The 25,184-nt window shown below is 42.5% G+C and overlaps 1 protein-coding gene across 1 annotated transcript in view; it reads left to right on the top strand.

Moving 5' to 3' along the window:
* The window catches only part of DOCK2 (dedicator of cytokinesis 2), a 385,217-nt gene that overhangs the window by 102,794 nt on the left and 257,239 nt on the right, over positions 1–25,184 (top strand). The window contains exon 24 of the mRNA XM_059917659.1: positions 18,613–18,761. Coding sequence (XP_059773642.1) covers positions 18,613–18,761 — 149 coding nt within the window. The remainder of the gene's footprint in view (positions 1–18,612; positions 18,762–25,184) is intronic.

Genomic DNA, 25,184 nt, shown 5'->3' on the forward strand with positions numbered 1-25,184 from the left:
TTTTTTCAACACAACAGCTTCAAAAGGCTCTTTTGCCCCAGAGTAGCTGATCTTTTCAAATCTTTGCTATTTCTTTCTGGTAAGAGTTTCAGATAATAGGATAAATGCAATTAACAACCACATATTTTAGATGATGAAGAAATATTCTGGAACATGTTTAAAGGTTTCACAAAACACAGACACATAGAGCTGAGCAGCTCCTTGGAGAGATTGCCTAATCCACAACCTCCTCATTTTACAGTTGAGGAAACTGGTCCAAAGAGTGGACATGACCTGCTCAAGGTCACACCATGGGTTAGTTGCAGAGATGGGAAGCCAGGGATCCCGATTTTGGTTTCTTTCTTTTTACTTGTGTTTCTCAAAGTGTGATATGCACCACCACATGCAAAATTCTTTTCCTTGGCATGAAGGATAATTTTAGCTATGCACAGTTAAAGTACTATATCACAGAAGCAGATCATTCGTTCTCTCTCAAGTCCCTTTCAATCTTTCTCATTATGTCAAGGATTGTATACCTTTTGCTATTTTGTCTTTAATCTTTCTCTGCTAATCTCCTTTGATAGCGCAAAAAGAACAGACCTCAGGTTTAAGTGCCTCTTAGAATTTATTTATTCATTTATTTATTTTTGGCTGTGTTGGGTCTTCGTTTCTGTGCGAGGGCTTTCTCTAGTTGTGGCGAGCGGGGGCCACTCTTCATCGCGGTGCGCGGGCCTCTCACTATTGCGGCCTCTCTTGTTGCAGAGCACAGGCTCCAGACGTGCAGGCTCAGTAGCTGTGGCTCACGGGCCCAGCTGCTCCGTGGCACGTGGGATCTTCCCAGACCAGGGCCCGAACCCGTGTCCCCTGCATTGGCAGGCAGATTCTCAACCACTGCGCCACCAGGGAAGCCCTAGAATTTAATATAAGTGTTTTGTTTTCCTGGTATTGATTGTTACCTTACCTTCCATCTATGGGAAGCGACAGTGGTTTTCCATTTGAAATAGCAAAATTTTCTTGTAAAATAAAGGTAAGCAGATTAGAATGAATCTCCTTTATGAAAAAATATTAAGTAAACAATAGTGTAGGCTGTAAATTTTGAGGAGTACAGGGTAGGTTTCACATTGTCAAAAATAATGGTTAACTAAGGCTTGGAAAATATTTAATTCTGCCCTTTAGAATGCCCTAAGCCTTTTGAGGATAGATGTGGCTGAATCCCAGTTTCCTTCTTATTCATGTCATGTCTTTTTTGTGTAGCAGCCAGAAAAACAATAATTAGATCAAAAAGGAGAACATAAAAACTACCCATATACCAGAGATATATTGAAGGTCTCATTATTGGTAACTTTCCTACAATCCAAGAAGTTGGGTCGGTAGTCAATTTTGTTTCAGTATGTATGTATTTTTGTGTGTATTTTAAATTATAAACTGCATGCTATTGCATTTGTTGAGAACAGAAACCCGGTTTTATTTTTCAGGGACTTAGGCTCTATTTTAAAATTCTATTTTAGACCTCATTCTTACCTTGTTTTCCCCTTCTAAAAAGTTCTTTAATTTCTGATTACCTTGCTGTTCAGTGAGAGGGTGTGAATGAAAGAAAAAGTGGCAAAATGCAATTTATCAAAGATTTTCCCACTGTTATCACATTTTAAAGGTTAGAATGTATGGGATGAATGGAATAAGAATATTAAAGTTATTCATCAGATGGGGGCATAGGTAACTTTCTTTTACCTATAATTTGCCTATATGAAGTGAATACATGGAGAAAAAGATGTACTAGATTACACTATTTGGGTGATTTTCCCATTGTCTTTAACAGCTAATCTTCCAGTATTGCCCGATATTTTTCCCTGTTCCCTGAAGCAAAAGTTCCTGCTTCTGTAATTTAGTTACCCAGAGATGCTGGGGTTCTGAAGACCAATCACTGCTAGCCTGGCATGAGCTAGCCTTCATAAATATCACACAGAACTCATTCATGTCCCCTCATACTGTGGGCCTCCTTCTACTGGCCATTATATGCTTTTTGTGGAATGCTCCTTCAGCAGAGAATTTATTCATTGAGAGGAATCTGAAAAAAAAAGAAAAAAGGAAGGCAGAGTCAACTTCTGGTGACTTATGGGCAGTTAGAGTCAGATGTTTGAGAAATGGGCTTCTGAATCAGCAGAGATTTTACAAAGTGCCTGGTAGAGCTGCATACAGGTAGGTAGGGTACTGAGATGGCAAGAAAGAATGCTACTTCTATTAGGGCTAATAAAAAGACTGCATTGTACGGCTTCCCTGGTGGCGCAGTGGTTGAGAACACCTGCCATTGCAGGGGACGCGGGTTCGAGCCCTGGTCCAGGAGGATCCCACATGCCACGGAGCAGCTGAGCTCGTGTGCCACAACTACTGAGGACTGTGCACCTGGAGCCTGTGCTCTGCAACAAGAGAAGCTGCCGCAATGAGGGGCCCGTGCACTGCAGCGAAGAGTGGCCCCCACTCACCGCAACTAGAGAAAGCCCATGCACAGCAACGAAGACCCAACACAACCAAAAATAAATTAAAAAAAAAAAAAAAAAGACTGCATTGCTAAATTCAGGGCTAGGAAGGTTAATGATGGTACGTTCTTTTCTAGTATCAAAGATTAACATGATAAGTTGCATATTAAAGTTAGTCCAGACACACTGCTAATGGAGGAGACCTACAAAATTGATTTCTACGACACCTCATAAATTATGATCACTCACTCTTCCCTGCCTGATGCTTTGTCTTGGCAAGAGCTGCAGACTTAGAGTGGGTGCCCGTCAGTTCCTAGTGGGACATCTTATGCTCCAGAGGAATTTGGAGAGCTCGGGTGTGTTCCCTTCAGTCCTTAATCACTGCCAGTCTTCTGCTGGGTGTTCCCCTGCTGGCATGTGTGCACTTCATCGCCAGCCAGCTTGTGACTTGGCAGGGATTTTTGTTTTAATAGTTAATAAGGCAATGGAACTGAGCTGAGATGAGAAGAGTGTGGAAGGTGGGGTAAAGAATGGGAGAGAGGAAGGAAGAGCTGCTCTCTCTTCATGCAGGAGATTCTCCATGTAGAGTTGGGGACAGCATCTTTGGGTAACTGCTCCTTGAGCCCTATAGAGGACCAACGCTCGGCCAACACAGGAACGCAAGCCCAATCTTTGAGAGCTCAGGCTCTGGAGTTTGAATGCCTGAGAGTGAGACCTGGTGCAGGATCTCACGCAATTTGCTTAACTTCCTCAAGCCTCACTGTGCACGCCTGTCAAACAGGGAAAATAATAATACCTACCTGATAGCAATGTATATTTTAAATTTTGGTATAACTTACATACAGTGAAATGTACAAATCTGAAGTGTACAGCTCAGTGATTTTTTTTTTTAAATTTGTAGACACCCGGGCAACCACCACCCATGTCAAGATATAGCATATTTCCATTACCCAGAAAGTTACATATGGATATTTTTAAAAATATGATAATAATAGCTTCCATTTTCATGGCGCTTACCATGGGCCAGGTGTGCTGCTCTAAGTGCCTCACATATTCTTATTTCATTCTCACAGTCTTGTGAAGGGAGGTGCTCTTATTATCTCCACTTTACAGACAAAGACACAGAGATTTAGAGAGATGAAGTGACTTGTCCAGGGTCACACAGACAGTAACTGAGGTTCCTGCTCTTAGCATCCACCCTGAACGCCGCCTTATCGAGGGGCCTGGTACTTACTAAGCGTGTCAGAAGAATGAGAATGGAGCCTCCTTCATGTCTGACAGTTCTTTCCATTCCTCCTCTTCACAGTCCAGTCTATCCCTTTGCCTTATCTTGGGCCAGTAGGCTGTGCATGATGCTCTAGCGGGAGAGCCCTTGAGGGAAAGGACCAGGTTTTAGCTACATTTCCATCCCAGTTTCAACAGCCAGGTGCATTGTAGATACTCTAGAAATAGTCGTTGGCTGTTGTTCCCTGCAAACCCTGCTTTCCAGTTCCTATTCAATTGGCCTTACTTGGTAAAGTGACAGTATTGACAAACATACTGGTTAGATCACCTGGGCAGTTTGGGCTGCTTACCCATCTTTGGACTTTGCCTAAACCTTGTCTTTGTGATGAGCTAAAAGTTTCAAGCGAAAACCTCTCATGTTGCCAAGCCCCTCTAAGCTCCCTTGTCCCAACTTCCTGTGTTCATATATCCCCAGTCAGTCCCTTTTCAGACCCCAGCTGCTTTTCCTTCTCCTCTTCCTTGCTTCTGTATCTTCTTTCCCCTCCTTTTCCTTTCTTTTCATTTCATTGTGGTCTTCATGATCATCACCAGATAAGCTTTAATAAACTGCTCTCTGGTAAATGCACTGTGATTGTTTATTATAAATTCTTTATGGGAGGAGGCCATGTACCATGTATCTTTCATATAGTTGAATTCATGCTTGCCCATTTATATGAAATCATTTTCAGACCTTCGTCCCTTTGACATATTCATTTGAATGTCTTACAGGTACTCAAACTCAACATTTCCAAAATTGTGTTCATTCGGTTCATGAAAACTTTCTCTTCTTCCATTATTTTTCTGCCAGTCATTTGGAGTTAGCCTTCAGATCTTCTTGTGCCTTATTTTTCACTTTCAGTAAATCACTAAGGCCTTTGAATCTTTCCCACATATGCCTTGAGTCTGGTTACTTCTCTCAGTCTTTACCACTTATGTCCTGGTCCTATACACTCCTGTGCCTGGCATTTGCTAGGCACTCCATAGATATTTGTCCATGTGAAAAATAAATGAAGATGCCATGTAAGGACAAGCACACGTCATGAGCCCTCCTCCATTTATTGTTTTCATGTTTTATGTGAGCACATAACACAGTCAAATGAATGAAAACCATTAGCTTTTCTCAGGTTCTTTTTAGAGCTAAAATTCCACAACTTGGTGTCAAAAGCAGCTAATCACTACTAAACTTAATGTAGAACATTAACATTAAAACTCAAAATACAAAAAATCTCTTAAAGAATTTAGTGCCAGAAAAAACTGTGTTTCTCTTAAGGAATTGGTTCTCTTCTACCTCAGTGATCCACACACTCGAGAACTTGGATGATCTCCTTCATTGTCCGGACAGTTTATCACACAAGTGAGGAGCTACATTTTGTGGGTAGTTGGAAGCCCTTATATTATCTTTTACTTTGGTATGTCATCTCCTTTTTGCATCTTTTTGGACTAAGGTAGCATAGGAAGGAATATATATAACTAAAAATAAATATATCAACAAGTCATGCCTAAAATAAAATATTAATGTCAGTTTCATAGGAGTGCAATTTGAGATTCATCGGCAGGGACTCAACATAGTGGAAACACAATGTGTTTCATCATATGTTTTTATACTGTTCCCGTCAATTGACTGGTTCTTTTCTTTATTACACTTGGACTGCCCCAAGGGTAAGGACCATATATTGTCCTCCCTTTGTACAGAAAGCTCATTACATGTTGTTGACTGACATTTATTCTCTTTACTTTCTCCCTTCTCACACTTTGCCGATTTCCTCTTCATTGGCTTCAGAATTGAAACAGGATCTCTTTGATCCTCTCATTTAAATTTTGGGCCTAAGTGGGTGATTCATTTCTCAAATCACTCTTTTGCTTTGGGCCTTGCAGGGGAGGGCTCATGTTGGTTCTGTCGCATGAATGGAGAAATGAAGCAGGCAAAACCCCCTGCCCCCTGACGGCTGTCTCTCTTCTCTACCTTCTTAGCTGAGTGCTTCTAGAAAAGAAAAACAGGCCAGAAGGAGAAATTCTTCCCATTTTCATTTTTATTTGGGCAGGATCAAATAAAAGGCATAGCAAAGGAGGGGGGGCATAGCAATGGTTTTTCCTTCCTCTTTGGAGTTTGCTTCCAATTCTTCAGCTTGTTTGAAAGCTATTACACTTGTCTGTTCTCCCTTTGTAATAAACAACACTAGATTTTAAATGTGTGGGGCTGTGAGAGGGACCCCAGTTTCCTCTCCTCTGGAGCTGTTACGGGGAAGGTGAGGGAAGGAGAGAATCAGATGATGATTGGAAACAATTACACAACCATTCCATTTTGCTAATGCTTGAATCCAGGAGAATTTTCTCATTTAATTCTCTGAAATGAAGGGCCCCTCTGGTGACCTTAAAATGCAAACAAGAGGCTTTTAGTGTGTGCTTTTCTCAGAAATGGAATGCTGGCTGCTCATATTGATCCAAAACATTGCTGTTGGTTTTTGTTCTTTTTGGTATGTGTAAGTTTTGTGATGAGAGGGATACAGGATTGTTCATGTGCAGCTTGAGGATTGCCAGTAAGTGGCATTATTATTCTAAGTTGCAAGCAGAAATGTACAAGGAAGTTCAGAGAACGCTTGCCTGAGCCTTCTTTTAGTCTCTCCACATACAAAAGGGAGCATGAAAATCTGAGGCATATATCCCAGTCATTTCAGTTTATTTCCTCCTCCCGGAACTCAGTTCTCTGGAGTTTGGTATTTCAGACAAAGGACACTTGGTTTGAATGATGCGTATAACAGCTTCTACTCCATCTTATTCCAGTACGCCTGGACCAAGGTGTTTTGTCAAGTGTACGTGTCAGCTACTGGAGTTTCGATGTGCTCTGCTTTGGACTCAAAAACTTCTTAGGTGTAGCATCAGATCCCCATGCGTCATTACACTTAATACAGGCACATCCAATTTTATTGCACTTCACAGATACCACTTTTTTTTTTTTTTTTTTACAAATTGAAGGTTTATGGCAACCTTGTGTTGTCAGATGGTGATTAGCATTTTTTTTTTTTACCAATAAAGCATTTAAAAATGAAGGTATGTATTTTTTTTAGACATAATGCTATTGCACACTTAATAGACTACAATATAGTGTAAACATAACTTTTATATGCACTGGGAAGCCAAAAAAATTTATGCGACTTGATTTATTGTGGTATTTCACTTTATTGTGGTGGTCTGAAACCGAACCTGCAATATCTCTGAGGTACGCCTGTAACTACAACTGAATTTGTATGTTTTATTTGGATCCTCTTATGGGCATTTTAATCCCCGTTTTTGGAGGAAAAGAGGTAAAATGATGTATTTGACATCACGCATCCTGGCAGTAGTAAGTCGGGGATTCAGACCTAGGTCTCTGGACCGTCAATCCAGAGTTCTGCCCACTTCTCCATAACTGCCTTTGGGATCAGATGAAGCCAAGGATGGAAAGATGTTACAAGAATGGCTGCTCAGGGGAAGTGGTGAAGGTGAAACACACATGCAGTTTTCCTCCTGAACACGCTTCTTCCAGCCCCTAGCTACTGCCATCTGATTTCTTCAAGGACAGCACAGGATAATGAATAGTGAAATAACCCAACACTAAATAGGTTTCTGATTCTGAGAGTTGCCCTCGGTGTAGGCAGACAGGGCTCTCTCTCTCTGAAATCAGCAAAGACTCGTTCATCCATCTAAAACTTGCTAGGATCCTACCGTGTGACAGACATTGTGCTATGAGCTGCAGGAGACATGACTTGATGGAGATTAGGTATCTCACCCCAGGCTCTCACTGTCTTCTGGGAAACAGGGAGTGAGAGGTTTGAAGGTCATGATTGCTATCTGCTAGCCAACTGCAGTGAGACGGGTAAGCTCAGGTTATTCAACCAATTGGAGTTGAATAAATGGTTGGTTGAATTTTAAAAAATGAAAGAAGTGAGTGACTAAACTGATGACTAAATCACCGAGTTGATGAATGTTCATTACTATTTAAATCTGTGATTCTAGGATTGCGATTTGTTGTTTGTTTTATTCCCCTGGTACTGTAATCTTCACTAAAACATACAAAACAACCAACCATTAAACAAACCAACCAGCCAGGGTCTTGGAATCCCTACTTAAGGCTAGCTTAAGGGAGCTAACAAATTCAAAGGGTGGCTGCCTTCAGTTTGCAGAATCTCAAAGTTGGGAATAATTGTTTGTACTCATGAGCCTGTGAGTGAGGTTGGAACAGTGCTGGCATGGGAGTCTACCTTGAAATCTTGCCTCTGTTGGAGTCACACTAGCTAACTGACCCTACCCTGGGCAAGCTGCTTAGAGATCCTATTTTCTCATCTGTAAAATGGGAACAATGCCATATACAGAACAGATATTTGGTAAGGGTTAAGTAGTTTCCCAATATGGTGCCTGGAACCCAGCAGGAGTTCAACATATGTTACCTAGCTCTCATACTTGGTATTCCACTCTCCCACTCCCTTTCATTCTCAATGGATTTCTAGACAAATGGTTTCTACCCTTTATTAAAATATGACTCCTACTGCTGAGAAAACCCTATTTGAATATGTGACCACAGATTAGCTCAGAAAGACTGGTTAAGTAAAGATTGAAATTCATGGAGCCAGGGAATCATGTGAGTCTCCAGAGGAGACAGGGGCTGGGGTGAAGGGATTAAAGGATCTGTGTAGCATGGTACAGAAGAGAGGCAGTGGGTCAAGGATGATACGCTCTGGAGGGGTGTGGGTGGTACTTACTGTTATAATAGGTATCCTAAGTGCTTATAAATTGATTTGAATTTCAGATGTCACTGAGTTGGAATAAAATGGGGGCAAAGGATGTAAGACCCAGCTCCTGCCAGTCAAAAAGCTACCTTGACTCATTTTTCCTCTTGCATGATTTTGAAATGGAGCTCATTGCTTTGATGAGAATCCTCCTTTAAAGACTGCCCGGATTATCCAGTGTAGAGGCCAGTTGGTTCAACCCCAAGCTTTTCATTTGCTTCTCCTTCCATTAGCCAGGGTTAGGAGATAGATGAGGCAGTCTTCTAAGGCTGAGCTACACTCCTCTGGTGTGGCATCGTGACTGTAATCATTCTAAGAATTAGGGAACAAATCAAATTTCGGGTCACTACTCAGTTGGCCATATCTGCACCTTTATATTCCTAAAAGCACTTTCTATGGAGCTAGATTGTGGTTTAATGAGTGTGCTGGTTAGGGAGGAGGTTGGTCACAGTGGCAGTGTAAGTGATCTTGGAAAGTGCAAAGGGGTAACTGAAAGTGGAAGCACCTGTCAGGACACATTGATTATACCCTAAGAGCTTCCAGAAGGTGTGATAATGGGCCATCTCTGCAGCCACTTCATGTTATCAGAGAAATGTTGATGGGAGTCTTTTCATTACTTGCTAGTTGAGGCAATGAAATGGGCTTCATGATTAGATCCTAATTTGATAAGCCCTAAAATGAGTCTATTATTCTTTCCAACATTCAAAATGCATATGCTTACACATCTATATAGTACATTTAAACCCATCAGCAAGTTCGATTCTGCCTCTGAACCGTAACCCAAGTCTGTCCATTTTCCTTTGTCTCTCCTGCTACAAACTAATCAAGTTTTCATCTTCTTTCCCCTTCACTGTTATAGTAAGGAGGCAGGGTAGTTTAGTAGATGTGAAAATGGGCTCTGAGATCACATTTTCTATGTTTAAATCCCAGCTCTGCCACTTACTAGCTGTGTGATCTTAGGCAAGTTATTGAATCTCTCTTGAGCTTTAGTTTCCTTATCCATAAAATAGGTACAAGGATAAACTTCTTCAAAGAGAGACTTCCTGGTAGAGAGTAAGGGCTCAGTAACCATTAGACTTCTTTCTCCCCTCTATGAAAAGCCTCCTCAGTCTTCTCCTACCTTCCTCTCTAGGCCCACCCCCTACCCTCTATTAAAAATACAGAAATAAAACATGTTTATCTCCACCCAGTAATCAAACTCCTTACCATGGGCCACAGGGCCTGATGAGACCTGGCCCCAGCCAAACCCTCATATAATGCTTCCCATTTCCTATAATCTGGCCACACTTATTTCCATGTGATTCCTCCAACATGTTAAGCAGATTTCTACCCCAGGGCCTTCACATGCTGTTTCTTCTGCTTGGAATGGTCTTCCCTGAGATCTTTCTAGGCTGTTCCCTTCTCACCCTCAGGTCTCAGCTCAAGTTGTCCATCTCAGAAGCCTTCTTAACTTCCCCACATGGAACAGTCTTCCCTGCATCTCCAGACTGTCTTTCTCAGGTTACCCAGTTAATTGTCTTGCTGGCAGCTATTGGCATTTGTTGTAATAGCATCAGCTCTCAGGGCTCTTCCCATGTCTCCTGTAATCATGATCATTTTTGTGTACAAGAGCTCCAGGAGGACTCTCTCTCCCGATAGCCAGCCCCTGCCTTCTCTGGCTGCCCTCAGGCAGCAGGGCCTGCTTCGTCTGGACACTGAGAGCACCTGAAGTGCCCGGGACCACCCATCCCCAAGGTCTAAATACTCCAGCTGCTTCACCCCTGTGGCCCACACTGTCCCCAGAGCTCCCCTTCTGTGAGACTTGCAGCCTACCTGGCCTCCTTCCCTTCATGGTCCCACTTCCCTACTCCCCTTCCAGTGTTTTCTGGAACACCTCCTTATTTAATACACCTTCACCCAAACCTCATCTCAGAGTTTGCTTCCGGAGAATCCAACCTAAGACAATTATTATCTTCTTAAACTGTTTCTGATATCCCACTAGAACAAGATATCCATGAGAACAGTGCCTGTTATAATAATTATGTCTATATATGTTTAAGGATATAAATATATGCATATAGACTATCAGAGCTTACAAATTATAACCAGTGTGACATTTTTGGACATAAACATACTCACATCATTGTGTAAATTCTAAGAATTACACATCAGTCTACTCTTTCTGCCATCACTATGCTTCTGAATGTCAAACACTAACTTGTTATAGGGGTTCGCTTATAGGTTTAGTGCAATATCATGCTTTATGTTAAATGTAAAGGATATATGGCAAAAGCAATAGCTTGGTTTGGACTTTAAGTGGGTATCTAGTATAAAGTTCTGAACGTATGTTTCTTCTTTAGGATTTACTGCCTAATTATATTTTCACCCCTGTAAGATACCTGAAGAGAAAGTCTGCAGTTGCTGAGTCCTGAAATCTCTAAATAGGCTATGTTTGTTGAGCTGGGGAGACATATTTTGGCCCTCAAGGTTCATAAAGTGGAGATGTACGTCATGGCTGAGGCAGGCTGGAGGGGGAGTGAGGGGTGATTCTGACATTGTACTTAGGCATGTTTCTGGGAAGGTAAGGAGAGTGAATCAGGAGGAGCTGCTGAAGAATGCGCGCGGGGGGTGGGGGGGAGGACAATGGTGGTAGGGTTGTAAAAGGCTTGTAACCTGATCTGGAGTACGAAGTTTGTGGGTAGTTACTGATTTCCCAGTGGGTGGAATTACGTTCCTTCATGAGACGCTGGCTGGAGGAAGGCGGTTGTGAGAACAAACTGCTATCAGATTAGAGCTGTGTGTGGCAGTCCTCCTTCGTGGCTAGCTGATGGAACCAAGTGGCCTCTGACATCTGCAGATGCTCCTCCTACCAAACAGAAGGAAAGCAGCCGAGCAGAGCAGGGCTGGCCCTGCTCAGCTTTGCCTGGGGAGAATGTTGGGTTTCAATTAGGGGTCTTCCCTGCTTGCCAAAAGGCTGGGGGTGGGCATTGTGGGAGAGCAGGGCAAGCCTTGGCCATCACAAGTTCCTCGCTCTCCTCCAGGAGGGTTGTGCTGAGCTGAATTCGCCTTTCAGTCAATAGGAACTTGACCAAAGCAGAACGAGTTTCACTTTAAAGCCTGTGAAAAATCGAACAAGATTGAAGAGTCCATTAACCCATGCTGGGGGTAACGTAAGGGGCTGGCTGTGAGTGGAGTGAAATTCCAAGCAAAGGCTGCCACAGGCAGGCTTAGAAATGGGGTAACCACACTGAGGACATGACTGAGGCCCTGACACACACACCTTGTGTGTTTAACCTTTCTCCCCACAGTAAGAGAGGGATTCCTAAATGTTCTCAAGTGTCTCCATTCTGCCGGTGGAGCCAGGATGTACCTGGGATGGAAGATCAGCAAACATTTCCCTAGTGGGGCCATAACGTGCCAGTCTCGTCTTCATATGTTTCATGAGTGATTCTTTTGGCTCTACCTCCCTTCACCTCAGCTTCAGGGAGGAGAGGCAATGCCTTCTTTCTATGGGCATTGCTTTGTATCCAAAGTCCTCTGCAGACCCTCCCTCAGTTCTGGGATGAGGTGCATGCAGATTACTGTAGGACTGGTACTGAACTGGTACCTCTCAAAAAACCACGGGGGATGACGGTGTACACCAACTACTGGAGACGGTTTGGATTTAGAATGTGGAGCAGTTACACCTTTTGTCCTCAACTTTGGACCTCAGCTTCATTTCTGGGATGTTAATGAGAATCTTACTGCTCTTCCTGTTACACAGACGATAGACATGTAATGTGAGAAATGGGAAGATGAAAGTCTAGTCTGGATACTACAGGAGCACAGAACAGGGTCACCCAAGTCAGAGTTGGGGTGTCAGGAACATTGTCCTAGGGGATTTGGCAACTAAGGTAAGACCTAGGAGGCAAGGAGGAGTTAGTGAGGTGAAGATGGGTGAGATAAGTACATTCTGGGCAAAGAAAATAACATGCAAAAACTCAGAAGCAGGAGAGGAGAGGCTATCTTGGAGTGATGCAGGAGGTGGAGGGTGGAGAGGTAAGGAAGGGCCTGCCCACTAAGGGCCTTCAGCTATGCCAGAGCAGCGGTAAAACTCACCCCTGGGAGACTACTGAAGCCCTTCAAGGAGGGAAGTCCCGTGGTCAGGTTTGAGTTTTGGGAATTTTCCTGCTGCTGAGATTGGAAGTGGGAGATCAGTTTGGGAAACTTGGAACAGAGGATGCAGGAAGTTGGCTTGGGGGTGAGATGGATTTGACTTCCTGATGGAGAAGATGTTGGGGATAGAGAGAGGGAGAAATCAAGTCTGCTTGGCTGACTGTGTGCCTGGGGGTGTCTTCGCTCAGAGTGGGCAAAGAAGGAGCAGATTTGTGGGGAAGACAGCAAGTTCAGATGCAGTTCTTACGAGTGTTTTCCTCTGGGGCTGCAGTTGTGGCTGTGATCACAGATATATTTGTGGCCTGATGCACCTCAAGGTGGTTTTCCAAAGTGGACAAAGGCTCCATTTTGATCTTTCCATGGAGCTGATACTGGGGAGAAGGAGGTGACGAAAGGACCATCTTATTTGAAGTATCCCTGAGTCGTGAAATTATTGCAAAAGCATATCACACTTCAAGAGAGCTGTGAATTCAGGCAGTGGCATCTTCTGCCATAGGATAAAACTTTCTCTGAAAAGGAAGAATCCAGAGCCCAGAAACACTGCATTTTCCTCTCTGCAAGTCACTTTGACAAAAGAAAACTCCTTTCTATGAAAATACAGAGTTGAGTAGCTCTGCGGGTTCCTAAGTGCCTGGTCTGAATTACAGTTTGGACTTGTCATCACCTGTTGGCCGATCTCCAGGCTTTGTGGGGCTCAGTTACCCAGGCTGTGTTTGCAGGTCTCTCACGCTCATTGCCTCTACCTATAAAGATTGATTTAAGGCTCTGCAATATCTATCTTTTAACCGTTTGTCTGCTTGACAATCAAGCCACAATTTAGAAATGCTGCTTCCTGAAGCTTTACAGACTAATGTAATTTCACAGCTCCAATTACAAATGAGAAAAATTATTTCACCTCAAAACAGAGGAGCCAGACGTTTCTGAGAAATCATGGTTAACGAGAAGACAAAGTACTTTCTGAAAAACAGGCTACGTTATTAATGGCTTCCTCGGCTCAAATCTTGCTGACTCTCAGCACGAAGAGCCCTCGTCTTGTAGGGATGCTGGTTTTGATCATCTGTAAAGTCGGTGACTTTCAGATGGATAAACCACGGCTTCTGCTGCGGCCTGGTCTGTAGCTCCCACAACCTCAGTGGTCTGTAAACAATGCAGACATGTCCACTGCCTTTCCACCTAGTAAATACATCCTTCCTCCTGCCACTTCCTTTGGACCTCTGTTTTATGGATCATAGAGTTTTGGATGGGGATTTAATAATCATTCCGTTTAACCCTTCATCTGATACTTTGAATACCTCTTCATTATTCCTGCCCAGAGACAGCTACCTACTGCTTAAATATTTCTAGGGATGGAGAACTCACTATTAGACTTTTCCATGAGAATCTACTAATTTAGCTCAATTTTAAGTAGAATGTAAAGTCTGGTGACTTCTCAAGGAGATCTTCATTAATACCTAAAATCTTCCAATGGGCCTTTTCCCTTGCACCCATGTCTTTGTAATAAGATCTAACTGAAGTATCTCAACTAGAATACCAACAGAATGAGCTTTTTAGGAAAAACCTGACCTTTACTATTCTATAGCTCTGTTATATGGCCACTGACAGGTTGCCACTCCCAGGAGGTAGAGGCACCAGGGTTTTTCTTGTCCACTTAAGTCTGCCTCTTATCTCTGTTGGCTCTGCTGCTGTGATGGGCACGCAACCCCTGGTTACATTCCCTCCCATCCCAGAATAGTGACTGGCACTTAGAGAGCCTTCAATAAATTTAGTAGACTGACTGACTACATGAATGAATGAGTTAATTAACTGCCTCAGTAGATTTAACCCTTTGTCTACCTTTACAAACGTCCTTTCTGCAGGTCCTAGTGATCCCATTTACAGATGGAGAGGTTTTAAATGATTTTTAATCTTGGATCACAAAAGCCTATTGTTCTAGGCTTTAAAACATTGTCTTATTATGCTTTAAACTCAAGACCAACTTTCTTTAAGGTCTTATCAAATCTTTAGCTTCAACAGAGAACAAGAATGTTGTATCAGGCTAGGAGTCTGGGAGGGTAGAACCCAGCACTTTTATTCTCATTTGCCATCACCTGGACTACTGCAGTGGCATATACACTGGTCTCTGTCTGCTCTTTGGTCCTTTCTTCCTCCAGCTGCCCTACATGCTACAGTGACATGAATCACCTTTAAAAAACATCTTTTGAAGACTCCCTTTGCCCAGAGAACTATGGAAGAACAAGATTTTTGTTGTGTTTTAAATTTCCTTTATTAGAATCTTTTTTATTTTACTAGCAAAATTAACTTTTCAGAGGGGAAGACTTTACAATTCTTACCCAACTTAAGTGAATGCACAGTTCTTATCTTCTGATGGGGTTTAATTATGACAACATCAGTGAAGGGAGTTAAGTTTCATGAAGTTGGTGAGGTCATTCATCTCCCAAAGACAAAGAGTTTACAACTTCAAATGAACTCACCTAGTTTTTCCTACAACAAGCATTCTTACACATACAGTTTCCTCTAACAAGCAAAAAGTTTCAAAGTTACAAGTTAACATCTTTTAGAAGATAACTTTTAAAACAAACTTCTGCATGAACGTTGCAGGAAATTTCTTTACCCCTTTTAATAAACAGACCTGGACAAAATTTCAACTTTATGGTGACAAGATATGGACTAAGTGTAGATTTAACTTAAATGTTATGGTAATTGGTATGTAAATATTATCCAGTCTTTTTTCTTATCTCTCTAAACAAAGGGTAATGGCTAACTCAGCACCTTGTATTCTCAAAAGTCCTTAAGCCAACCATTTCTTGGATCCAAACAAAGTACCATTAACCCGTGGCCCATGATTCCATCTATAACATTAAGCAAAGCTGAATAAAAATTTTTGTTGCCTGTTATTTTCTGTTTCCATAGAACTATAATCTTACACTACCCATTGCATTTAAGAATTTTCCTTTTCAATGTTATCTCCTGTTATTCTACTTCCAAGAGACCATTCTACTTACCCAGGTCCATGTACGCTATTTTTATTTTTATTAAAAATTTTTTTAATTTTATTTTTTTATTGAAGTATAGTTGATTTACAATGTTGTGTTAATTTCTGCTGTACAGCAGAGTGACGCAGTTATACACATATATACATTCTGTTTTTAATATATTCTTTTCTATTATGGTGTATCACAGGATATTGAATATAGTTTCCTGTGCTGTACAGTAGGACCTTGTTGTTTATCCATCCTATATATAATTGTTTGCCTCTGCTAATCCCAAACTCCCATCCCATTCCTCCCCCAGCCCCCTCCCCCTTGGCAACCACAAGTCTGTTCTCCATGTCTGTGAGTCTGTTTCTGTTTCATAGTTAGGTTCATTTGTGCCATATTTTAGATTCCACATGTGGTATTTGTCTTTCTCTTTCTGACTTACTTCACTTAGTATGATAATCTCTAGTTGCATCTATGTTGCTACAAATGGCATTATTTCATTCTTTTTTTTATGGCTGAGCAATATTCCACCATTGTACACGTTTCCACATCTTGGTCCATGAACTCTAAATCGCTCTCTGTTCTCTAAATCCCCACTCTCCCGATGGCAATATTATTTACTCATCAGTGACCATCTCAAATGACACCTCTTCCATTCATTCCATCAAGATTTGCTGAGTAGCTACTATGATCCAGGTACTGTGTTGGGCACCTGAGATTGAGTCTGGCTGTCATGAAGCTTACACTTTGGTTGGATGAATGGACATTAATTATACTAACTAGAATTTAATTACAAACTGACATTAGTGCTCTGAGAGAGGGGACACAATTCTATCAGAGCCTATAAAGTCTTCTATGCACCTTCCAACCATAGATCATTTCTCTCTTCTGAAGCCCTCATGGCATTTTATGACTCTACGAGTCTGAATTCTTTGGTTGTGAGCGACATAAACCTAGTCTGATAAATTTAACCAAAAATAAATGTATTTGGATGATAGGGAGCAGTTCAAGAATCAGAGGAAAAGCTGGGGAACCAGTCTTCAGAGAGGGGAGATTCAGAATAGCCCTGGGAGAGGAAGCAGCAAGCCTCCCCAGGGCACTTCTGTGCAGACAGATGAGCTCCAAGAAAGATAATACCCTTTGTCTAGTGATGATGAACACAGGCTCTGCAGTCAGACTGGATCCACCACTTACTAGCTCTGTATACTTGGGCATGTCCCTCTGTTTCCTCATCAGCAAAATGGGAGAAATAACAGTATCTACCTCCTAGAGTCATTGGGAAGATTGAAGTAATTCATGCAAGAAACTTCAAACAGTGCCTGGCACAGTGTAAGCGCTCAATATGTTAGCAATGTCAGCAATAACTGTTATTAAAGTTCCCTCAAGGTTCAGATCAAGAGGTTATCCTAATTAGGGTCAGGTACCCAACCCAGTCCAGAGGAGGGCAGGGAGCCTTATGACAGTATCCCTAGGTTTATATCCCATAGCAGGGTGGCTCACCAGGGTGAAACCAGGGTGCTGTGCCAGAGCAGGTATAGATGCTGGGCTGACAGAACAAGAGCTGATGCGTGATTCTTCCCACCGGTATCTTATTCTGTCTTCTGCCATTGCCCTTTGTTTTGTTGCTGATCACCTGTGTCGTATTTTAAGTATCTCATGGGTGAGAACCATATATTATCTCTGTACTTCCAGAAATACAGTGCCTTCCACATCAAAGATGTTCAGCACCTACTTGTTGTATTGAATTAAAATAAAATTGGCATATATGATTCACATTTCAGCTGTAGAAGCATCTAGGTAGCGATGGCTTGAAATTTGGGGGGATTTTTTTGATCTCTCAAGGTTTGCCATTTTTAATAGAAATATAGAAAGAATGCTGTGTAGGATTTCAGAACCTTCCAGGTATTTCCTGAGACAGCAAAGCCAAGAGAGTTACCCATCTTTGCAAAGGTTTTAATTTATTTAAAATGAAAGTCGTGGTGTACAAGGGTGCAAGTGGAAAGTTGTTCATTTTTGTACTGTTTATGCCAGTGAAAAATGTCCATCAATAGGGGTATGACTAAATGAACAAATATGTCCATAATAGAGAATACTATAAAACAGCTATACATAATTAATATTGATCCTTATATGTAATAGCATAGAAGGTGCTCCAAAAAATATTGGTGAATGAAAACAATCAAGGTACAGAACAATATGTGCAGTATAGTCCCCTTTTATAAAAAGGCAACAAAGCCAAAGTGACACTGAATTTTTTTGTACTGACAACATACATATGTAAAACATATAAGAAGATCTTGAAAGATGATCATCACAGTGCGATATGTTTTACTTAAATGAAAAGCCAAATCAAAATGATACTACATATTTTATACTGGTATACAAACACACATACATACATTTTTATATGCATATACACATACATCTATATAGAAAAGAGTAACTGGTTGGTTGCCTCTGGGGAGTAGGGGTTGTGGGAGGGGCCAGAATTGTGAATAATGTTCTAAGGAAATCTTACCCTAATTTTTAAAAAAATTTATTTATTTTATTTGTTTATTTTTGGCTGCATTGGGTCTTCGTTGCTGTGTGTGAACTTTTCTCTAGTGGCAGTGAGTGGGGGCTACTCTTCGTTGTGGTGCGCGGGCGTCTCATTGCAGTGGCCTCTCGTTGCGGAGCATGGGCTCTAGGCGTGCAGGCTTCAGCAGTTGTGGCACGTGGGCTCAGTAGTTGTAGCTCGCGGGCTCTAGAGCGCAGGCTCAGTAGTTGTGGCGCACGGGCTTAGTTGCTCTGCGGCATGTGGGATCTTCCCGGACCAGGGATCAAACCCGTGTCCCCTGCACTGGCAGGCGGATTCTTAACCACTGTGCCACCAGGGAAGTCCCTTAACCTAATTTTTAATATTTACATTTTTTACAAGAAGAATATATTCATGAATTATTTATTTAATGAAATGTTATCTAAAAAATGAAAGAAGCTAACAAACGAGGAAGCTCAGACGCCTCTGAACTGCCTTCATTCCAGAATGCCGGGACATTTTGCTTCCTGTCATCACCAAGGAACTGAAGGAGCTGCTGGAGCAGAAGGATGAGACGCAGCACCAGGTCCAGGAGAAGAAGTACTGTGTCGAATTACTCAACAGCATTTTGGAGGTCCTCAGCTGTCAGGATGCGGTGAGTCTTCGTGATGATGTAGACGTCCTGGACTCAGACTAGGGCTGAGTTAAGTTCTAAAATATTGATGCTGATGAATAGCAGTCGAAGTCTAAAGATAAAAGTCAGTGGCTTTCTCAATGGGCCTGCTTTTCCAGTGACTAATTCCCTGGCTGTGAAAGACAGCTTGGGGACTAGAGTTAAGCGTGTAGCATTTTGTCACCATAATTCTTGTTGGACAGGCTTTCTCAGGGTGTAGGTATGGACATATTGCAGACTTTTTAGATTGCCTGTCCATTTACTAAAGCCCTGGTTTCCAGGGATGAGGGTAGGAGAGTTTTTCTATGTCTACATAGCCAAGAAAACCCCACTTACCTGCTTTCTTGGCTGATTTTCCTTGGTTTTGTTTCTCCAGTTATCTCCTGCAGTGGTGAAACGGTTAAGACTCTTTCTGGATGAGCAGATTGCTCATGCCTAGACCCTTGAGATAGGTTGAGGCATTAGATGTTGATAGAGAGATGGCTGTGGCAGTGAAGCCAATGTATATTGGTCGACATCATTCAGAGATTAGGTAGGAATGAGACTAAAAGGAAAGTCTCAGTGGGAGTAAGTAGAGGGCTTCCAAAGGGCAGAGTCTGCAGAAGATAATGAGGGAGATGGAGTGGTGATAATGGTAAAGACTGAGAGGCAGTGATTAAACACAGGACTAGAATTCTTGAGACTTGGAAGACAGAGATAAACATTTTTGATTTGACTCAGGTTCCTTTTGCAGCCTTACCTTGTCCTTGCATAATGTCCAGGAATATCTGTCCTTATGTGGGCTGGTTTCAGAGGACTGGGTAGACCCAAACAACCAATAAATCTTTTCTAAGTATTTGTGTGACCATTCTCTCCATCCCCTCTCTTCCCTAGAAAATCCTCAGAGAAGGGCTTTCTGGATGAACGGTGTCTATGATTGACTGTATTAGAAAACTCTGCAAAACAATATTTTTTTTCCTGCTCATATCCAATAGTCAACCATTATTATCAATTTCCCTGTATGTCTCTCTCCTGTCTTGTCCTTTCCACTCTTACCATCCTAATTAAGGTTTTCTTATCTCATTTCTAGGTAAATGAGATACATAGCTAGCTTCATTTGTTCATTCATTCATTCATTTGTACATATGATGTACCAAGTATGTGCCAGGCATTGGGTATACAAAGGCATGTCTTTTTTCTTAAGAAAATACTTATAAACATATAAATAAGCAATTGCAATATAATATAATGACTAAAATCTAGATGCATACCAGGAGTACTGGAACTACAAAGACTGTGTGTGTGTGTGTGTGTGTGTGTGTGTGTGTGTGTGTGTAAGCATTTTTGTCAAGGAAACCTTTACAAAAGAAGTGAAGCTTCAGCTGGGTGTTCAATAGTGAATAGTTAATGATCACAACTGCTACTTAATTTGCTGTTTTCTAGGCATTGTGCTAAATGCAATCCAAGCCTTCTTTCTACTCACCCTGGTCACTGCTAAGGATTATCATTACCATTTTATAGATGAAAACCTGAAATTCACAGACTTAAAAGTTCAAAGCCAAACAGCAAATAAATTGTAGGGTGAAAATCGAAACCCAGGTTGGTCCAGCTCCAAAGTCTGCATAATCATAGACATTGGGGATACAAAAGCATGGTCTCTTCCCTCTCATTTTTTCCTATCCTCATCCTTTTTTGGGGGAGAGGGAGTATAACGCCCCAAAGCTTGGATATCTGAAATTCACTCTGTGAGAATGTCATGATGATGTTGTTATTTTCATAAGCATGTTCACTAGCCAGCTATTGAACTGGTTCCAGTCTTTGTTATTCTATCTTTAAAAAAAATTTAAGGGAATGTTTGATCTTACTGTCACAGTGTAAAAACATGATGGTTGGCTTATTATTTCTCCAGAAACTTCCCAAAGAATGTTGCCTCTTCTTGTTGAAAAGAATTTACAATTTTTCTTACGTTTTAGTAGTGCTGACGTCCCTTTTCATGGGTAAAAAAATCCTAGATGCTTGGGACGACACTAGTGGACCCCGGTTTGAGGAACAGACTTATAATGTGTTCTGCCAATTTCCTGATTTGGGTAGAGGGATGGCCCCAGTACACAGTTCATTTGTGAAGCAGCGATGCTAGGCTCTGCCTGTCCCATGGGAGTGGCCCCCTAGAATTCTGTGCTGGGTGGTTGTCCTCATTTTGCACATTGGGTGACACCAGACACTGGTGAGAAGAGGCTGCTCTCTCACACACCCTGAATACTTGGGACTTCAAAGCCAAGAAGTAAGTGGGAGGCTCTGAGCTCCCCTTGGTGGTTTGTGGCAGCTGGACTTGAGGCGTGTGGGTGGTGTGGTGTCACTCCTCACTGCCTCCGAGCGCACTGCTTTTATAGTGACTTCTGGACGTGGGGACTAGCCCGCCTCTTTCCCAGGATGAGCAACTGTCTTTGCTGATGAGTTGTTAAATACTGTTATTACCGTTGGGTTTGGTATAATGTTGGTACAGTGTGTGAGCTTCACATCTAACTTCTCCAGCTCATGAAGATAGATGGAAATCTCTCCTCTTCTCAAAAGCTTTTTCTTTCGTGAAGAAGATTCACTCAGTAACCACTGTTACTTTGAGTTAAGCCAAAAGTCAGAAGTTGCAAAGTATCTAATCTAAAATCTCTCTTATTCCAGTATATGGCAGCTCTCAACTCTGGCTACACATTACATCACCCGAGGAGCCTTTTCAAAAGTAGCTGTTGAGAAGTTCCAGTCCTAGTTGTTGTGATTTAGTTGCCTGGGGTTGGCCAGGGCATCGCAATAACATATTCACCAGGTGATGATAATAGGCAGCCAGGGTGGAGGACCACAGTTCTAGTGCAAAAGGTCTTAAACATGATAGTACATCCCAGTGACCTGGAGGAGCTGTGAAAACAGGTTTCCGATCATTAGGTTTGGAGGATGGGGCCTGATCATTTATTTATTTATTTATATTTTTAAAAATATTTATTTATTTATTTAGGCTACACCGGGTCTTATCTGCGGCACGTGGGACCTTCGTTGCAGCATGTTTAGTTGCAGCATGTGGGCCTCTTAGTTGTGGCATGAGGACTCTTAGTTGCGGCATGCGTGTGGGACCTAGTTCCCCGACTAGAGATCTAACCCGGGCCCCCTGTATTGGGAGTGCAGAGTCTTACCCAGGGGACCACCAGGGAAGTCCCCTGATCATTTATTTTTCTAACAAGTTCCCAGATGATATGGATACTGCTGGTCCAGGGATACACTTTAAGAACCACTACTCTAATGTGACCTAATTTTTTTTTTATCTTCAGTATTCACTGGAAATGGAAGAACAGTTGGGCTCATCCTCAGTTCTTTACCTTCTTAATTGAAGAGCCCTTTCCAGTCTATAAAACTTTGCATCTTCCAATATGGCATTTAATAAACCATAAAACGGCAAAGTCTTCAAACACATTCATTTGTACTCATCAATTCATTTTTATGCAGCAGTGGGGACATTGCCTGCGCAAAGATCTGACTTTGAAAGTCCAAACCATCAGGTGTGCTGTTGGTTTCTTCAGGCACCAACTCTTCAAAATTGGAAATTTCGGAGAAAAAAAGACTCCCATGGTAAATGTTCTGGATTTTTCTTCTGGTTGTTTGGATCCTCTCCGTTGATAACAACATAGCCATCTATTTTTTTACTGACCTTTTTCTTGGCACCATGGGATAGCCCATCTCTCCAGCCCAAGAATGGACTATACCTACCTGAACCATTGCCCAGGGGCAGAACCACGTGCAGAAATTTAGCAATTACAATGCAGTATGCCAGCCTTCCTTCTGGGGGGCATTGTGTGTTTGGGGGTTGGGAAAGAATGCTTGTCTTCAATAGATTGTCGTTGTTTGGGTAATTACAGCCCAGCACAGCAGGCCTGGCACGTGGAGGCTATGTTCTCCTGTTCTTACCGTATTCACTGTAACCCTGGGCGGCGTATGACTCAGGGAGGGATGTCCACCTAAGCCTGGATGTTGATATTTTTTTAATGATAGTGTTAAAGGCCCTCACTCAGCTTGCTTGCGTTGCACTTAACATAGGAAAGGGACAGGCTCAGGTGAAGGATGAAAGGCCTTCTGCCTGTATTAACTCCTTTTCTCCCCCTCACCGAGCAAGTTTAATTGTCAAATTAGGTTACTTTGAAAGGTGGTTTCACACTGGCTTTGTTCTGTGCCTTGCTGGCTACCAAGTAACTCATAAAATTTAATTTTGCTCCAGACCCGGAGGGAGTTGGCTTTCCCCCCTCTTTGAAGCAGGCTTTTTGTTTTTATGTTTCATTCCTCTGACACAGACGGGGAAGTCGTCATGTTGAACCCTGCCTAGCGATCACAGAATGGGTAAAGATGGCTCCTGGCTCTGAAGGGAAGTTGGTGTTGGTTGTATCTGCATCATGAAGGCAGAAAATGCACAGAATCAGCTTTAAAAAAAAAAACCCTTTGAGCCCATTGACTAAACCTGAGGGGTTTTACCTAGGCCCTCTTTTAGTCATGATTAGTTTGAGGTTTCTGGTATTTTTATTCATCAGCTTAGACACTGGTAGAGAGGGCTTTTGCTCATGCTTTTTCTCTTGCTTGAAATGTCCTTTCCAGTTCCTGTTCTTTTTATGCAAGTAAAATCCTAAACTCCTTTTAGGTTCAGCTCAGGTAATGGTTCCTTTCTGAAATCTCACTTGCGTGTCCTCTCCACACACACCCCTCCTGCCCCCGCCAACCTCAAGGCAGGTTTAAGGGCTTCCTTCTCTGTGTTCATAACTATGTGTTCAGACTGATATCACAGCACTAATTGCTTTGTGTTACACTTTCCTGTGTGTGTCCCGTGCCAGGCTTTGCGCACAGAAGCTCAGAGAGCAAGCCTCCCTCCCCCAACTTCACAGAGCTTACACTTTCAGCCTTCCCTCTTGCCAATTCCACTTTTACTCTCCATCTCCTCCTCCGTTAAAATTCTGTCAATCCCTCAGGGGCCACACTCTCTCTCTTCTGGGCTGCTGTGTGTGCTGTTTGCACTGTCGGAATGCATCACCTCCTCTCTTTGCCTAGCTAAATCCTACCTAATATTCAGAAGTCAGATGAAATGTCACTCTCCCCAGGAAGCTTTCTCTAACCCTCCTCCTCCACACCCCTCTCTTGTGGCCCATAGAGCTTATGCCTGCTCTATCATAGCACCTGAGTTATCACCCTCTGTGGACCCATCTGCCTGTGTAATTGCGAGTGCCCTACCCTAGCCTGCCCTGCCCTGCAGCTCTCCCCTTCCCCTTGCCCATCCCGCACAATGCCTATCTGTTGAAGGAACGGATAAGTGAATGAATATGACTCGTCCCAATCAATGGCAGAGACTGATTTCTCCCTTGGGGCTTCCACTCTGAGTGCTAGGAGGGTATGCTCCTAACTCTTTTCGTCTTCCTTGGGTGTCAGGTGCAGGGGTTGAATTAATCACATTCAGTTTATGACACTTTATCCTCACTGGTCTGTGCAAGGCCCTCTCTTGTTTCATATGTTTGTGTGTGTGTGTGTGTGTGTGTTTCTTACCTTTATCCCTGTCTCCTGCTTCCATTCCCCTGTTTCCCTTACCTGCTATGGGCGATTTGCCTACTGTGTTGAATACACATGTGTGAGTTTGGGTGCATGTATTTTAAAACACACATACACTCACCCTCATGTCTCTTCCTTACAGAGGAGTAGACATTGACTGCAAAAGGCCATTAGCATCTTCAGTTCTGTTAGGGTCCCCATGGGTGGGGAAGGGACTGAGGCGTGCACAGAGAGTAGTCTGCTTAGAGGGTGTTCTCGGTCTAGCGCCACCCCTGACCTACCGTGTGTGATAGAAGCAGATCCTGCCAGTCTGTGCTTGGGTGTCTACCTCTGAAATCCTAGACTCTCTGAGAATCCCAGGCAGCCTGCATGATGCAGGCTTGAAGAGAGACTGATGCTGCCCCTTTGCATTATCATTTAGTTTCCAGAATCAATACCACACTGCAAAAACAGCAGGGTTTTCTTCTAACCTATCTGCTCCCTCGTATATCACATAAAAGGTAGGGAGACAAGGCTTGCTGAAATTCTTTCATCTGTGGTGCATTCCAAACAGAGGACAGCCAGTTAAGTCCTAAACTTAAAGTTGAAATAGATGAGAATCCTGTACCTTCTGCTGTGTCCAGGGCCATTTCTTTTACCCGTTGCTCTTCCCCTGCAACCATGGTGTTAGACGTGCCCTTCCTAGGCCAATGGAATGACATTCCGATGTCATGGACAGTGACATACAGGACACTTTCTCTCCTGGCACCTTTTAGCCTGCAGAGTGCTTTCTCATACATCACAGTTGTTTGTTTCCGGCCACCACATAGCAAGATTAGCTTTATTAGCCCCATTTTACTGGTGAGGAAGCCAAGCCTCAGA

The sequence above is a fragment of the Balaenoptera ricei genome, chromosome 3 (genome assembly GCF_028023285.1).
Source record: "Balaenoptera ricei isolate mBalRic1 chromosome 3, mBalRic1.hap2, whole genome shotgun sequence".
Taxonomy (NCBI): Eukaryota; Metazoa; Chordata; class Mammalia; order Artiodactyla; family Balaenopteridae; genus Balaenoptera; species Balaenoptera ricei.